The following is a 16,520-nucleotide window of genomic DNA, read 5'->3' as shown; positions in this document are numbered from 1 at the left end:
GTGCTGGATCTCTGAAGACCAGGATTCAATCGCTTGCTCTACCACAGACATCCAGTATGATCCTGAGCAAGTCTCTTAGCTTTCTGTGCCTCAGTTCCACTTTGGCTAAAGGATAAATATATTTCTCTACCACACCAGAATATTGTGAACATAAATCCACTCAAGATTGGTGATAACTTGATATACTCTGATGGGGTAGTGTAGATTCAAGTACCTCTCCAAGCTGATAGCAATTATTTCCTTTCAGTAGTTTTAACTACTAATAATTCTCCAGTCTGCGTGGATAGTCTATGTTGTTCATTAACTCCTTGTACTAGACTTTTTGCTAATGGATACTGGTTACAAGCTTGAAAATGGTTTTAGCAGCAGTGTACAGATAGCAGCATAATATATTACAGTTCTTGGAGCCAAATTCCTTTAAAAAATGTTATAGCAGTCTATATAATAGAGGTCCAACTCAGCAGTGGGGAATAGTCTGCAGGATTATTGCTATATGACGTTGCAAGTGCTCATTTGTTTTGATTGGTATTATTTATGTTGTGTTCAATCTGGGTTTTTTTTTTACATCACTTTAGTGCTAAAGGGCCCAGATTAGGTCTGGGCCCTATTCCGTTAAATAGGAAAACTTCATGCCAAACCAGCACCACGCCTAAACTCCTGGCAACCCCGGGCAGACTTTTAGTATTGGGCCCCCCTTCACCAGAGATAATGGTAATAATAATTTTTAAATTACCATTTGCTGGCCCCTTTTCTGTCTGGGCTGCAGGCGGCCACCCGGTTTGCCCAGGCCTGTGTCCAGCCCGGTGCCAAATTCATAGTCTAAGGAGTGTAAGTGAGCAGGACTGGAATGAGTCCCACTAACTATAAAGGATTTTTATGAAATAAAATAATGCATCCTCATCTTCCCCTAGCCATGGGGAATCCTCTTTTAATAGTGCTAAAGACAGAGATCCTATTTCTTTGCAACAAGTATAAAATATACAACGGGGACAAGTTGTCTAGCTGCCATTGCCTATTGCTAACATAGGCATGTTTACTGAAGTGTCTTCTCTCTTTCCCCACCCATCCCCACTTACTGCTTAATTATTCCACCTCTCTTCTTTAGATCCTGTGCCTAATGAGGGGAAACTAGACAAATCCCTTAACAACCCCTAGGTTGATGTGTTGAACGAGTCATATGATAGCTTTGTGAAGAAGAAAGAAGGCCTGCTGATTGTCACACTGCTCCTCTCGCTCTCTCGTATTTAAACTGTGCTCCAAGGCACTTCAGCTGCGGTAGAGCCGAGCGCCCCTAGCCAAGCTTGCCTTGGCAGAACTGCCAGCCATGCAAGCACAGACCCCGAAAACACATTCTTTAACTTCTCCCTAATCCTACCCTTGCTTGGTTTGAGTCATCCCCCTCCTGGAAAAATGGTAATCACATCTAGTTACTCCTCCTTTATGCCTGAGGTTTTCCAAAAGACAAGAGCAGCTGGTTCCCTTGTGCCCACAATGTCTTGCCACAAGTTCCAGTGCTGGCCAATACACACTTCCTGACAGCTGTCTCGTTCCCAGCCTCCGGCAGAGGGCTGTGGTTGTATTCGTGGGCGGCAGAAAATGTAAGCTGCTGAAATGAAAAGATGCAATGGGCCAAATTCCTTGTGCGCAACCTCCGCGGAGCTTATGCAGGGGCGTGTTGGACCCCTTCTTTTTAGGCCTTCCAAAATAATAAGAACCAGGCAACAATCATAGTTCACGCCTATGCTTTTTCTTTTTTATTTCTCCTAATCTGGGCCCATCTGCAGTCTGTCTTTAAAAATTCAAAAGGCCCCAAACACTATTCTTAGTAGTAATACACTCCTTCCCCTTGGGAAACAGAGAGCCTATATCATGGCAGGGAGCCCAGCAGAAGTGGCAGACGGCAACCTGAAAAGCACAAAGGTCCCTCCCTGAAAACACCCTGCTGATGAGGATGAATTAAGGGAGCTACGAACTCTCACCTCGCATGACTTCTATTGTGGTCTTCCACAAGAAGAGTGCTAGCCTGGCAAGCACCCAGTTGGTTTCAGTCCTACATGAGTTTCCTGGCAGCTATCTGCTTCCCCGCGTCCAGGAGAAGGCTGCGGCTGCACTTGTGGGTGCCGGGAACCTGAGGCTTTCCGGGCGCACGATATGCGCCAGTGAGCAAAGTTGGATGAAACCTTTCTTGAGGGTGTGCTGGCATCCCCTTTATTACAAATGGCAATAAAATAAAATACAGGAGGATGAGGATTTTACCGACACCCTATACAAAGCCTGTGACTGGGCGGTGGGGGTATGTGAAACCCAGGAAAGAGCAGCACGGGGTGGGTTAATGAAGGAGCCAACTGCACCCAGCTGTGACGGAGCTGCTAATTAGAAACACCTGCTAAAAAATAACAGCCTGCAGGGGAGGGAACAGCAGAGCCACAGAGCAAGGGTTTGAGGGAAGCTATGGAGAGGAGATAGTTGAGGTGGGTGCAAAACCCAAGGAGGAGAGTAGCCAGCCCCAGCCTAGGGAGTGGTTTGAGGCTGGGTGCATGGTTTCTGGACTCTGGGGTGAGTTTTGAGCATTTTATTGTACCTGAGAGGAGCGAGAGGCTGAGCATCCCTGGCCAGAAAGGGCCAGTTGGTAAAAATGGCAGCTGCTCTGGGCTTATCTGCACGATTGTGTTTCAGTCTAGGATGGCTCTTGTTGGTCAGGGGTAAACCCCTGTTTTGGTGCAGTCCCCTAATGGTAAAACTGCTCTTTGGACCTATTCCTACAACCAGCATGCTCCAAGGCGCAGTCTGGGGACTATGGGAGGGACCTGGAAGGCAGCGAGGGCAATGGTTGCGAGTGGTGTGGGATGGCTGAAAGCCGAGGGAGCCGGGGGTCCCTGTCAAAGGCCAAGTGGCCAAGGATTGTATGTCACACCATAGCTCCAGTCCTGACAAGCTTAGAGAAGGGAGCAAAAGGGAACAGACTGGTACCTGGTGCAGCCGGAGAGCAGGCGTTAGGGAAGATGCTGGGAGGGATAAAAGCGTCCCAGTTTGCTGAAGGCACTGAAAGTCTTAGTGCCAGTGCTGGTGGTGCTGATGTTTCCTATTTGCACTCTATTTACTATTTATAAGTTTTACTTCTTAATTGTCCAAACCCCCAAGGCCTGGAAGCAACTCCCCACAGAGGTGGTGCAAGCATTTACTCTGCACACTTTTAAGAAACATTTGAGTGCTTACCTTGCTGGGATCCTTTGATCCTGGCTGACTTCGTGCCCCCTGCACCCAATGATCTTATGAGGTCCCTTCCAGCCCTAATGTCTATGAAATAATGTGCTTACAGATATAAACCCATCCCGAACAGAGTCCGGGGCATGTTTGACCCCCAAGCTCTTTCTACGTGGGAAGAGTCAGGGTTGGAGGACAAGCGCCTTCCTCACTCCTTGACCGTGCTGTGGGAGAAAGGGGTGCAAGTTCACCCAGAGCAGCTGGGATAAAAATGGGAAGCCAGGAGGGGCTGAGAAAGCTACAGACTCGCATTTCTCACTGCAGAAAGCGCCTGCCAATGCTGGTGAAGATGGAAAGGGGTTGACAGCTTATTTGAAACTGCATCCCTTCCCATCCAGCTGCCTGTCTTGACTCTTCATCCAGCCATCCCTCCTTCGGCAGCAGCCAAGCAGGAGAATTGCACGTGTGGGATGGCAGCCGGGTAGCTGCACGCCCTGTTCGACTGCAGCGGCTGGCATCCTTGTCGACTGCTTGTATCAGTAAGGAGATGGTGGGGGCAGAGACACCAGAGGCAATGAGGAGGCCAGTGAGGAACAAGTAACAAGGGGATGATCCGAGTCAAAAGGCCAGCTGTGAGAAGGTGGTTGGATGGGGGGGACATCTGGAGAGGTTTACATACAACCATCAGGAAATCTGGGGTCTGAATTAAAAAAAAAAAACAGTCAGGGATGTGACTGATGGGCTGAAAGTGAGAAGAAGTTGTAAAAAGGGGCATTTGACTTTTAATTTGGCACCCACCTGCACAACGTTATGTTGTGAGCTATACTAGCCGGCAGGGATCTGATTGTTATAATATACAAGAAAAGTTCCCATTGTGGAAGGGCATGGACCTTAGAAACGTTGTCCTAGATTCAAGTTCACCGAGACAAAAACCGGTCCAGCCATTACCAGAACAGTTAATAAAATCTATTGCCCTATGGTGGATTTTTTTCCCCCCCACTTGCAGTATAGAATTGATCTGTCCTCATTGTGATTTGTAAGACTGAGGGGGGGGAAAAAAACACAAAATATAAGCTGTATTTCTTCTGCACCAAAAACTTCCCTGTCTTGTTCTTCCAAAGCTTGGAAGCAGCTATGAGCTGCTGTGGTCATTTTTTTTTTTTTTTTGATTTATTGAAAATAAAGCACACCTTATTAACATTTTAATAAAGAGAAGCTCTTTGCACTGGTGCTTTGATTTGCTGCTATTTTCTCCTGTGCAATTCCATTCTCCAGGAAGGAAAATACTATTGAAAACCATAAAGCATGATTTGTTAGACTGAAACTAAACACACAAATACACCAAGGCAAAATGCTTCCTAAAGGTGCTGTGTTTGTGAGAGGTGCTTGCCCAGTATGTGTGATGCAAAATGGGGATGCTTTGTGAAGAAATCATCCTTGTAAAGCCATTGGTTCTGGTCATCAGACTCTATCCAATGCTTTAGTGATGATGCTGCTGATCTATTTGGGAAGTTGGCTGGCTCTCAAGGCAGAGTCTCTTCTCAAAGGCTGTTTCACAGTGAAAATATGCTCAGTGCAGCCGAGTGCATGAATGAAAAAGCCTCCGGTACCTTCTAGTCTGGCAAAATGCAGCACAAAACTCAACTTACTCTGTCCTTTCTACTGTCCCAGGTAAGAAATGTGGGTGGGTTATTTTGGGCTTTCTTTCATCTTCCCTCTCCTGCATTTGGAAGTATCTGTAATTCAAGTCTGATTTCTGAGTAATTAGACATTGCTTGAATTACTGTTGAAAGATGCAAGATCTCTGCTATAAGCCAGTTGCTAGGAATGTGGCATCTCATACCTCTCTGATTTACAATTACAACAAATTTGCTGGGTGAGAGAGAATATTTTTTTTTCCTGGGGTGGGGGTGGTTGGGTGGGTGGGGGGGAATCTTTCAAGTGTCTCGGTAGCAGCTGCAGCAGCAATATTTTCTGTCATATCAAATGCTGCAACTTTGATTTGTCTCTCTCTCCTCTGTAGCTTGTGCCGGGGAACGGGGTCTATGCTAGACAGCTCACATTATTTATTGCTTTTTAAAAAGGAGGAAGAAAAAAATGTGGAGGGGGAAAAAAAAGAAAAGAAATCAGACCGTGCATAAGGTGCCCCCGCACCCTCTTTGATAGCTGTCTAATACTCTGTGTGTGTGTGACTTGCTCTATAGCTTTTCCTCTTATTATATGTAATAGATCCCTGCTGCCAGCAAACAGACACCCCCCCACCCTTAAAAGCCACGGGGCTGCTAAAGCCCTGCTGCTGCTGCCAGTCACAGCAGAGAACTAGCTGACTTCTCAGTCCCTTCTGGCTGCTTTCTTCCCCCATATGACTGCAAGGGGTTTAGTTTTGAAAGCTCCGTGTGATGTTGGAGGTTGCTTTGTTGTCGTCCAGCGTGAAGCACTCACATCTTTTTGTCTTAGTTGCTCTATAAACTCCCGTTAAGTGACAGTATCATTGGCATCCTGTGCCCTGAGTGCAGATAAAAGTTAATTCCTTTTTGACTCGGGGCTTGAAAAGCTTTGCATTTAACCCTCAGGAGGTTGGTGTCTCCTTCAGTGCTAGCCAGACTAACGCTTGGGACACTGAATCATTGTGTTCATGCTGTTTCCAAAAGGGGCTTAAGTTGCTTTTGCAGCCAGGGGGGGAGAGAGAGAGAGAGAGAGAGAGAGAGATAATGGTGGGGGTCCATTGTAGGGAAGGCTTTGCTGCTGAGATGAGCCAAAGGGCTGTGAGCAGGAGGTGGCTGTATGAGCTGACCATATGCACGCTGTTTAGTTTTGGATCCAGAGCTGGGGTGCTCAGCTTCTCGTATGACCTGACACACACTTGGGTGGCTGGTGAAGCTATGGTACAGGGTGGGACCCGATGGTTTGGGAATCCATGGGAGTGAGCGCACAGGCAGTTGGGTGGGTTCAATTGTGAACATAAGTACTAAAGGCAGCAACAGAAAATGAATGATGGCAGAGAATTTTGTCCTTGGTCGACTGCGAGTATGTACTGCTGCACTATGTCAGATACACGATGCCTAGGTGCCCTAGTGATGGGAGCACTAGTAATGCATGGAAAGCACATGCCAGGGATGTGCCTATGGGATGCTGCATGAGCAAAGCTAGGCAGGCTCCACGGATTGCTCTAAGGGGAGACACTCGGATGGGCAGGTGGTTAGGTAAGCTGCTCATATAGGACCTCTAGGAATGGCTGGGAGTGCCCAGATGGGAATCAGGATGGAAACGTTGAGAGACTGGGCTGAGATTCAAGGACCGGCTGGGACTACACAGGCAGGCAGCTGGGCAAGCTAAGCTGCCAATGCAGGCGGAAGCTGGGCCGGCACAGGTGTTCTCCAGAGAGGGCACTGCCTGGGGAAACTCGCTGCTGCATAAGTGACCTGTTGGGAGCACTAAGCTGACCCCCTGCCCAGTGACTCGAGGACTGCCATCTGGACTACAGTTCAGCCTGCTTTTTTGCTCTGTGACTGGAGTTGCTTCCACTTAGAAGCAGAATTATTCAGCTCAAGTTGCAGTTCTTTCTGAAGAATCAGAAAAGCTATAGCTATGTGACGGAGGAGGGCATGCCTTCAGCGACTCTACCAGCAGCCCCTTGAGCAAGCAGCTTGAACTGCAGGGTGAGCAAAGCACTAGTAGGGCCTGCAAGGTGCACAGCGCCTGATCCTGCCGAATACTCCAGCACCTGCTTAACTTTAATGTATGCCTTTAAAGTTCAGAACACGCTTAAATGATTTGCTGAGCCCACTGTAGGAGTGAGTCTACACTACCTTGCACAGTCCAGCCTTTCCTTCCTTTATTTCTATCCACTGGGTGAGCAGCATCAATGGTACTGAACAAGTCTAGCTACTCACCCAATTTGTGTGGTCTTCAGCTCTCAGCCACAGCTCACTGGTTTGGATCGACGGTGCCTCGTATTCCAAGATATTCTCCCATCCAAGTAGCAGCCAGGCCTAGCATTACTGAGTTGTCCCAGCTCGGCATCATTCAATCTAACACAGCTACTCAGTTCAATCTTTCCAGGTGTTTCACACTACTACAATCCACTTTATTACATTTGGAAGCTGCACCTTCCGGTGCATTTACTTGGCGACATTAAAAAAAAAAAACAAATTTATGCATGGTGTCAGAAAGTTAATTCATTTGGAAATCAATTAAAGCGGTAATAGGAAAGTACATAAATAGAACTGTTTTGTGGAAGGCACTTGCAGAATACCGACAGGGGAAAATGCTAATTGCCAGCGATGCGTCCAATCGGCGGTCGGAGGGAGGGGAAAAGGAGGAATTATTAAAATTCTGTTCAGATTTTTCTCTGTGACTCCTTACCCGCAGAACTTGCATGCGAGAGGAAAAGTAAACAGAAGAATGTGTGAAACAACATGGGAAACAAATGCAGCCATCTGGCAGCGGTAGTGGTTGTAACACATTTTTCTCGGATTGATTTATTTATTTATTTTTCTTTTCACAGCGGCCGCAATAACACCTTGCACAACACCGTGCAGGTGGAACTGGCAAAAATCAATCCAGATAAACTGATTTCTCAGTAATAGCCAGCCACTAATGCAACAGTTTTTTGTGGAGGTGGCGGAAAAGTGCGAGTCCATTTTCTAAGCAGTGATAGCTGGAAGGTGTGGAGTAGAGATATGTGTTCCCCTTCCAGAGCTCGTTATTAGATCATGAGAATATTCAAGAAATGAAGGCTTGTTATGAAGTTTTTCCATTCAAAAGTCATAATAATAATAATAAAATCAGTGCTTTAAACTATTCTTCAATGGTTTCACTTAAAAAATATCAGTGGTTCTCAATTGTGGGCTGAGACCACCCTTCCCAAGCATTATGCTTCATGGCCTTTGGTAAGGATTAGCTTCTATTAACAAGATGGAGCACTGAACTTTATTGCCCCAAAGACCTGGTCTCCTTGATGGCATGGTTTACTGTCATTTAATAAATATGAAGTGCTTCCTGTTGATTGGGGAAGGGGGTTGGGGGGGGGAGCAGGGAGGAAGTATTTGGCAGTATCTTAATATAAGTGGCTACAGGATAATGCATTCCTAGAAACCCTCCATGTGGTGATGATCGGTGACTTTGAAAGTGCATATACGCTATCCCACTTCTTCAATTTGAAGTTGCCAGTGAAAGTACTGAATGCATGCTGCTAGCTTGCATCTGGGCAATCCAGTGCAACGTGCGCTTCAGTAGTAAATCTCTATGGCTGCTTAAAATAGTTTGCCATCCTAAATCAAAGTGCGTTATTGAAAACTGATGTTTTCTAAAACTTGAAGACAGAAGGTTTTAAAGGCAAATAAGTTTCTTTACAGGGATTTCTTACTGACTTGGGTATGTCAGTGCAGTACACGAAGAGTGCGGCAGTGGTGGTGTTGGCTTGTTGTCCAAATTAGCTCTCAGAAGTGGTTGTTTGCAAGATATACATAGAAATCTGACAGTAAAACTTACAACATAAGGAAAACACAGTGTTTGGGAATGTTGTCAAGGATGAAAGAAGAAAAATCTATTTAGTTGTATTTGCGTTCATGGCAGAAAGCACAGATTTCACGTATGCTTTTATATAACGAATCAAGGTAGTCACGGAGCACTTTCCCCAAATATGTATACTACACTGCTGAAAGAATTCTTTATCTATCTTATTTTTTCAAATTTCTCCAGAAGAGGGCTCCATGCACAACTTGAAAGTCGATGCTGTCTGAAAAGCCCTAGTTTAGCTGCTTCAGGGGAAAAGGAGACTATTTCTCACATAGAAACTGGGGGAAAAAAACCTTTAAGGATTTTCCTCAAGATCTAGTCAATCATTTCCTTATAGTATCTCATTATTGCAGCTGTTTTGACACCACTTAGTGTAATTATAATTTCAGAGACCTACACAGTGTGTTGCACCTGGAAGTTTCAGACTTTCACTCAGAACTTACAAAGTATTTTACTTTTCCATGCTATAATATGATAACAATTGGATGGCCTGTTTTCAAGTATCTTTTTTTAAGCTTTTTTTTTTTTTTTTTAAAGGATCTTCTCTGCTAAAAGTTGCACAAGATTATTTGCACTTAGTGTGAATCTGAAGCTAACACCCCTACCCCTGTTGACCTGTGTCAAGCCATCTCTTAATGACCATAAGTGGTCAGGAACCTTACTTTTATGCATCATTTAGAAATTGGTACTTTCAGTATTACAAGGCTCTGTATGCTGTGACATTGGCTCAGTGCTTTCTTGACTGTGCGTGTGTGTGTGTGTATGTGTGCATGTTTTCACTCTTGGCAGGTAGATGCAGCCCTCCTGGGGATGGTCAGAACTGTGGCTTTGGCACTCAGTGTTATTGGGCCGCAATAAGGCAGACGTGGTTTTCCTTGAGGGCTAGCAAGTGAAGCAGAAATGCAAGGGTAACTGCTTTCCTTTTGAGTTGCTTGCTCTGTTCCCACTTCGCTATGGGAAGTGCTTGTGGCCATTGCTCTCTTCACTTACTTTACTGCATCTCTGCTAAACCTGAAGTTTCTCCAGTGGAAGTAGGACAATCTGTCCTAAAGTGCACAGCTGTCCAGTGGGCTGCTTTTACATCACTTCTCTCCTCATGTCACTCGGACAATGGCATGGCATAGGACGTTAGGTCTTTTGATGCCAAATAGGGGGAAGAGGGTTAACACCAGAAAGCTGGTCACTAGGCTAGGGACCAAATTCAGCTTTGAGCCATTCTCACTTCATTAACTGACAGGGTGATCAGAGTTTAGCTATTTGTTCATATAACAGTGTAAATTTTTTTAATGAGAACTATATGTCATCTGGCAAAGGAAGGAAACTGGTTGCTTAGAAACTTTATTCCTTTGCTAGCAGAGTGAACTCATTTCTCCCATTACCATATCAAACATTTTATTATATATTGTGCTATCATTTTGGTAGGTGAAGAAAAGGAGGAACTTGGAAGATCTGGCTTGATGATCTGGGTTACAGCTAGCCTGAGAACATATCACCTTCCCTTAAGTTTTTTTAGGCTTTGTCTAAATGGTAGCTGCCGTGCCTAATAGCAGCCCCTCAACCACGCCAAGGAGGGTGTCTCCTCAAATGGGAGACGGTGTGTCTGCACCCAGAGACTGTTTCCAGTTTGGCTAATTAGCAAGATCTGGGTTTTCTGTTTCCCATGGGGAAAAAAAATGCAGATTTTCCCTTTTAACATGGAAAACCTCAGATTTTTTTTTAATTTTAAGGTAGAAAGATGTGAATTTTCCACTCTTGCAAAGAGCTGTCTGTAGACTGGCAGAGTTCCAGCCTGGCAAGAGGCTGGGGGGAGTGGGAGGAGGGTGCTGTGCTGTGCTGCCCTGCCCAGGTGGTACGTGGGGGCTGAGGCTGGGGTGTGTGGCTGCAGGACCCCGAAAGGGAGCGGGATGAGGCCATGTGTGGCTCAGGGGGCTGGGGGTTTGGTCTCCACTGCTCTGTGCACTCCTGGGGGGCACATGCCCCCCCAGATTTGTGTGTGGGATGGGCTGCCTGATGCAGACTTGGGCTCTTGGATGATCCAGCAGGTGGGACCGAGCACAGCAGAGTGGAGTTGCGTGGGGAAGCTTAGTGCCGCCATTGCAAGCCCCACGCTGCTCTGATGAGATGCCCCCTGCCCACTTGGCGGCAGCAGCAGCAGAAGGAGGCATAACTTATGCCACCACCCTCGCTGCTGCTCGGCAGTCAGGGTACACCTTGCCAGGGCAGCGTGAAGCTTGCAGTGGCTGCAATGAACTTCTTCAATCTGTTCTGCCATGCAGCATTTGCCATGGAGGCCCTGGGGCAGGGCTGTCTGCCCCAACCCCTGCCCCCTCTCCTTCCCCTGTGAGCTCCACTCCAGTTGTGTCAGCTGCAGTGGGAAGGGGAGCTGGGCTCCACGCTCTGCTCCACTGCAGCAGCCTCCTCCCGTGGGCAGCAACCAGGGCTCAGGTGCTGCTGTGGGGTCAAAGGGCTGTGGACCTGGGTCTCTGGTCCTGTAGCCCTGGCATCTGGGAGCCCCCTCCATCAGGACTGGGGGGGGGGTGTGGGTGGGGAGTGAGGGGCATCAGCAAGGGTGGCGGGGTTGTAGGAGGGTAGTAAGGGGCCTAGACCTGCATCCTGGTGAGTGAAGGGGGAAGGGAGAGCTCTGATATTCCATGATAAAAAACCCAGAATCAAATACCAAAATTTATAGATACTTAGAAATTATTTTATTATAGTTTTTGAGGCACTGGTAGGCCTCCAAATTACTTAAAAATGAAACATATAGCAATAAAACATTGTGTTTAGTTGGCGCGCGCGCACACACACACACACGCACACAGTGGTGTTTCCTTTTAATTGCGGATTTTGGGTTTTTTAATCTGAGAATTTGTGATTTTTAAGGAAAACGGGATCCCTGGTAATTAGTGATGGTGCCAGCTAGCCCTCCTGAAACACCATGTGAACAGCATTTTACACTGCTTGTGGTTTAGGAGCCAGGCTGGCATTTTGAGCCTGGTAACTTCACCATGTAGACATGTCGTAGGTCTATTAAAGGGATTAGGGAAGGAAAATATAAACTTTTTAATAAATAAATAAATAAATGCCTATTTAGCCTGCAGCTATATCAATATGTCTAGACCTTAGGAAAGCTGGCCAAGAAATTAGAAGGACAAGCAATTTTGGTTGCATTAAGCTTTTTGGCTGGCCAGTTGCTCATCCTCCCTTTAAGAACTAGACTCTTCAGGAGGTCTCAGAGAAAGGCACCCAAAGTCTCTTTGTTCAACTTTGAAATTTTTGTGTCTTTGTGTGAATGGTCTGTGTTCCAGCAGGCATATTTCCTGTGATTTCCTGCAGGGTTTATTTTTTAACCTGGTAATGACTTTCTTCCAGCAAAGCTTCTATGTTCTTTTCTCTTTCTCTGTAAATGACCAACACTCAATCCCCTAGTGAGACTACAATGCAGGCATATTCCCTAATGTCCGATATCTAGTTCAGTTCCAAGGGCTCTGCATGCGGGTATGTCATGGAAACCAAGCAGCGAAAGTATATGAGAGATGATTGCTGGCTTGCTGAAGCACAGAGGAACCACATAGGTTTCTGAAAGCTGAAAAACGTAGGCCCAGTCTTGCAAGCCGCTCTGTTAGGATAAATCCTGCCCAGCCAAGATAGAGGATATGGAATAACTTGAAGTATTAGGGGCTTAAATTAAGTTCAGCTGTTTGTATTGTGCATGAGCAAACAAGTGTCTTAAAATGTATTTAAAATGCTGATGCTCGGGCTGGTTAATTCATACTGAATTAACCAATTACTTGATATCAACTTTGCGTAACTTCAGAATGTCAGGCAGGATCTTCATCACATTTAAAACAAACAGAAAAAAAATCCCCTTGGAGTTGAGTCAGAGGCATGGAAATTTGAGCCCAAGGAAGAATTTTTCAAAATGGCATGAGTTGATGAAAACACGATGCTGTAATCTAATGGTACCTATAGCCTGCAGTACAGTGAAAACTACAATTCATATGCATGAAACCAAGATTCTCAGCTGGTTTAAACTGATGTAAATCCATCGGGCAGCTATGCCAGCTTGCATCAGTTGTGAATGTTGCCCACTGTACATAAATAGGAATGGGTAGTTAAAACTGTAGAGCCTAATGCTTGCTTTTTGTTCAAGCTCTATTCCCTTGTAGGACTGATGATTTTCTCTCCCGGGGTAAGAGAAATCTTTCCTATGCTTACTCCCATAACTTTAATGATACTTCTCTAGGCAAAGAAATGAAGAATCAGGCTCTTCGGAGGCAGGCTTCCGGAGTTTGAATGCTTCCTCTACTGCTTCTGAAGGCATATGTACTAGCAGCCAGCCCTATGCTTTGCTCTAGGGGCCAAATTCTGTTAAATGATCGAACCTATGAAGGGTGAACACATCACTGTTATATAGTTGACAAAGCAGGAAATCCAAAGCATCTGCTCCTTTGGTGTCTAAGTAGGATGGGCTGGAATTGGCCATTAGGAGCTGATGGGAATTTCCATGGCTGGAGATGTGCAGAGCAAAGAGTCTGGATGTTTAGGTGAGCTGTAGCATGAGAAGCAGGGAAAATTTTGACTCTTCCCCACCAACGTTGGGGTTTAATTACAGTTTGGTGGCTTCTGGCCAAATGAAACCATAAAGAGTTTGGCTTTTTGACAACGCAGGATCCTTGGCCTTGCAAGTCCCAGAAAGTCACAAGTGGTTTGCATTGACACTGGTTCTCTTGAAATCTAGATGTAAATGGGTAGAAGGAAAAGGGTGTGGTTACAGATAAATGAGAATGAGATAATACATCTTAAAAGACATCCGTTTCTAATTTATGTAGCACTTGGACATCATGTTGAGTTATTGTGTAAGGCTCAGGAACAAGTATTTTGGTCCCAAAATGTCTTGTATTCTCATAATTGATGGACTGATTGAAGTAACTGTTGTTCTGAACTCTATATGCTTTGTGTTGTGAATATCAACAGCCTTATTAATCCACCGATGTACAGCTCTGATGGGCTGAAATAGCTTGGATAAGATTTTACCGACCTTTACTCATGTTCAGTAGTACCTAGGCAGTAAATTACTACTAAGTGGGCCAGGAGCTTAAAAATAACTATTAAATGTCTGCAAATGATGAGAAGTGTGTGAGAGATGGAAAGTGGTCTGACGCACTTTTTCCTTTCTCTGAAGAATTCTGTTTTTGCTTTCCTAATTTTGAGGTTTGAAGGTTATTTAACAAAGAAAGTCATAAAGCAGAACAGTTATTGAAGTCAACATCTGTAGTTGCTGACTCTACTTTGTTGGATCTGTGCAGCCCAGTAGCAACACAGAAACTGTAAAGCTCGGTGCAGGGGGAATATTGATTATGCAGTGTCTTGGAAAGGCAGCATTTTAGGGGTTACTTCTAGTTGCTCCTATTACCTGAAACAAGGTGGAGACGGGTAGCTTTGGTGCAGCAGTGAAGCTGTTGCTTTGTAGAGGCAGCTTCCTGTGTTGCATGGCTCTCGGACTTAATGAAGACTATTCCTGATAGTGGCGCTCAGGCAGGCTTTTTGGCTGAGTTGGCCGGCATCGCTGTTGGCTTCACCGCAATCGATGGAGAGACGGCAGCTGAGAATCTGGTGAACTGCATATTTAGCAGGGTGAAGGATATTCAGTTTTGATGTCATATACTTCTGCCCTGTATGTATTAGGATATTTATATGGGTCTCACAATAGCTGAGTAGCTTGCAAACAATGAATTTATCCTTGCTTCCCTCTAATAAACGTTGAGGGATGATAGGGACATTATTTCAAAGTGGGAGACAGCCTCCAACATCTGCCTCTGTTCCAATGACTTCCATTCAGTTATGTTAGTTGAGGAACGATGTACGCCGCCATCATTTTTGCTGCCGAATATTGATGAAGTAGTGACAGCTCACTGTACTGTCCAAAGATTAATACTCATTGGCTGGATCCCAGAATAAATTCATTTTCCAGGCCAATCAAACTAGTAATTGTATTGTTTTTGTTAAAGACTGCTATACATTTAGGAATACAGTATAACCTCATAAATCTGGCATGCTTGGGACCAAGCATCTACTGGAAATTTGAAAATTCTGGATTTTTGAAACCAGAACGGCGGCTAGTCGCGGAGCGGGGAGGGGGGTGGAGGTAGCAACAGCCGGTCCCAGAGCAGAGGCCGCACGCGGCGCGGTGGCGCAGGGTGATGGATGGCGGTGGCAGCCACTGTGTGCAGGCTTCCCTCTCTGCACCCGGGTAGGGGGAGGGGCGGGGGGCAGGAGGGGCATTTTAAAAAGTGCCGGATTTTCAAGAATTCTGGATTTTTGGTATCCGGATTTATGAGGTTATACTGTATAATCATTTCTGATTGGCCAATCCCTAGATAAAGGAAATGCACTACATTCAGATATCATTGAAGTTAAGTGAGTTGCTTGGGGAAGTCAGCTAATGCTAGGATTGGCATGCTAAATTGGGGACACTTAACTACGCAAAGGGACATGGTCTACGGACCTACCTACAGTATTCAGAGCTAACGATTTTAGAGATTTTAATGGAACCTCTGCCTCTTCCTAATCTTGACATCTGTTTCAGATGCGGATTCAATTTCCTGAACTTGCCTCTCAAGAGTTCTACTTTCTGTCTTTCTCTTCCCTCCATGAATCAAATATATACAAGTGTAGAACCTATTTTCTTAATTACTCTTGCTGGAACCTTAATGAACGCATTGATTACGGATGACTGAATTAGTTTAGATAAAGTAGAAACTGATCCTTTGCCCCAAACTTAATTTGACCCCAAACCAAGGCATTCTTCCAACTTGTTCCTCTATGTTTTGTGCTTCTCTGGGCTTAGATCCCAGCCAGGATCTGGAAGGGATAGATGGGAGATCACTTCTCTTACTGGCTATTGGTCTGACTGGAAGTCAGAAGCATCAGGTCTCATATAAGGAATCCTGCTCAAATGAAGTATTTTTACTGTCCCGTTTTGAATGTCCCAGAGGTCTCTGATAATCCTGAGAAGTGTTTGGTCTTTAGTGTACTTACTGACCAAGCCTACAAACCTTTTCCTCCCTTTCTCATAATGATGGAAAAATGTGCTTATCTGTTGTATCTCATCCTCTGTATGTCTCCTATGAGAATGGCCTTGACCAAAGCCCATTGAGACCAACAAGCTCCTAAATGATCTTGTAAGATCCCTTCCAGCCCCTAAAGTCTGTGAATCTATGAACTCACTTTCATAGTTTCCAGATCAGCTCCCTCTTTTAGTCAGATGACATAATGAGGTGGTTTTCTTAGTTAAAAAAAAAGGTTCCTTAAATACGCTTAAGTACAAAAGTAGATTCTTATAGTAACTTGCACAGGTATTCCTTTTGGTATCTAACCTGCAGATTTGCTAGAATTAATTCAGCATTAAGTAAGTGGTAATATTTTGTGAAAGTGACAGGCAAATATGAGCTTTGCATTGCTGTAATTTGTATTTCTGACCTAATCTCATAGTCTCCATTTTAGCTGTAATAAAAATGCTATTTACCACTATTAATTGAAGATTTTTTTTTTTACTGTTACCATGAACACCAAGAGCTTTGCAAGGAAGAAATAAAGAGCAGTTTTGAAGAGTGTTATAATATTCATTTTCTAAGAAGCACAGATATTAAAGGTGGTCCTCCAAAGAAAACCCTGGAACCAGAAATACCATGAGCACTGGAAAGTTTGGACCTGAAACTTGTGCCTCAACCCTGTGCCTTTTTTTTTTTTCTTCTTCTAAGCCAGTCCATTATTTTGGTCGTACCTATAGTACAGTA

At 44.9% G+C, this 16,520-nt stretch overlaps 1 protein-coding gene across 1 annotated transcript in view; it reads left to right on the top strand.

Moving 5' to 3' along the window:
- Positions 1-4,722: 4,722 nt before the first annotated feature.
- Positions 4,723-16,520, top strand: part of CDH13 (cadherin 13) — a 751,386-nt gene continuing 739,588 nt past the window's right edge. The window contains exon 1 of the mRNA XM_090062749.1: positions 4,723-4,875. Coding sequence (XP_089918875.1) covers positions 4,831-4,875 — 45 coding nt within the window. The 5' untranslated portion in view covers positions 4,723-4,830. The remainder of the gene's footprint in view (positions 4,876-16,520) is intronic.

This window comes from Crocodylus siamensis, chromosome 9 (assembly GCF_052110815.1).
Source record: "Crocodylus siamensis isolate JL-2025a chromosome 9, ASM5211081v1, whole genome shotgun sequence".
NCBI lineage: Eukaryota > Metazoa > Chordata > Crocodylia > Crocodylidae > Crocodylus > Crocodylus siamensis.
This window is presented reverse-complemented; position numbering and strand designations above follow the sequence as displayed.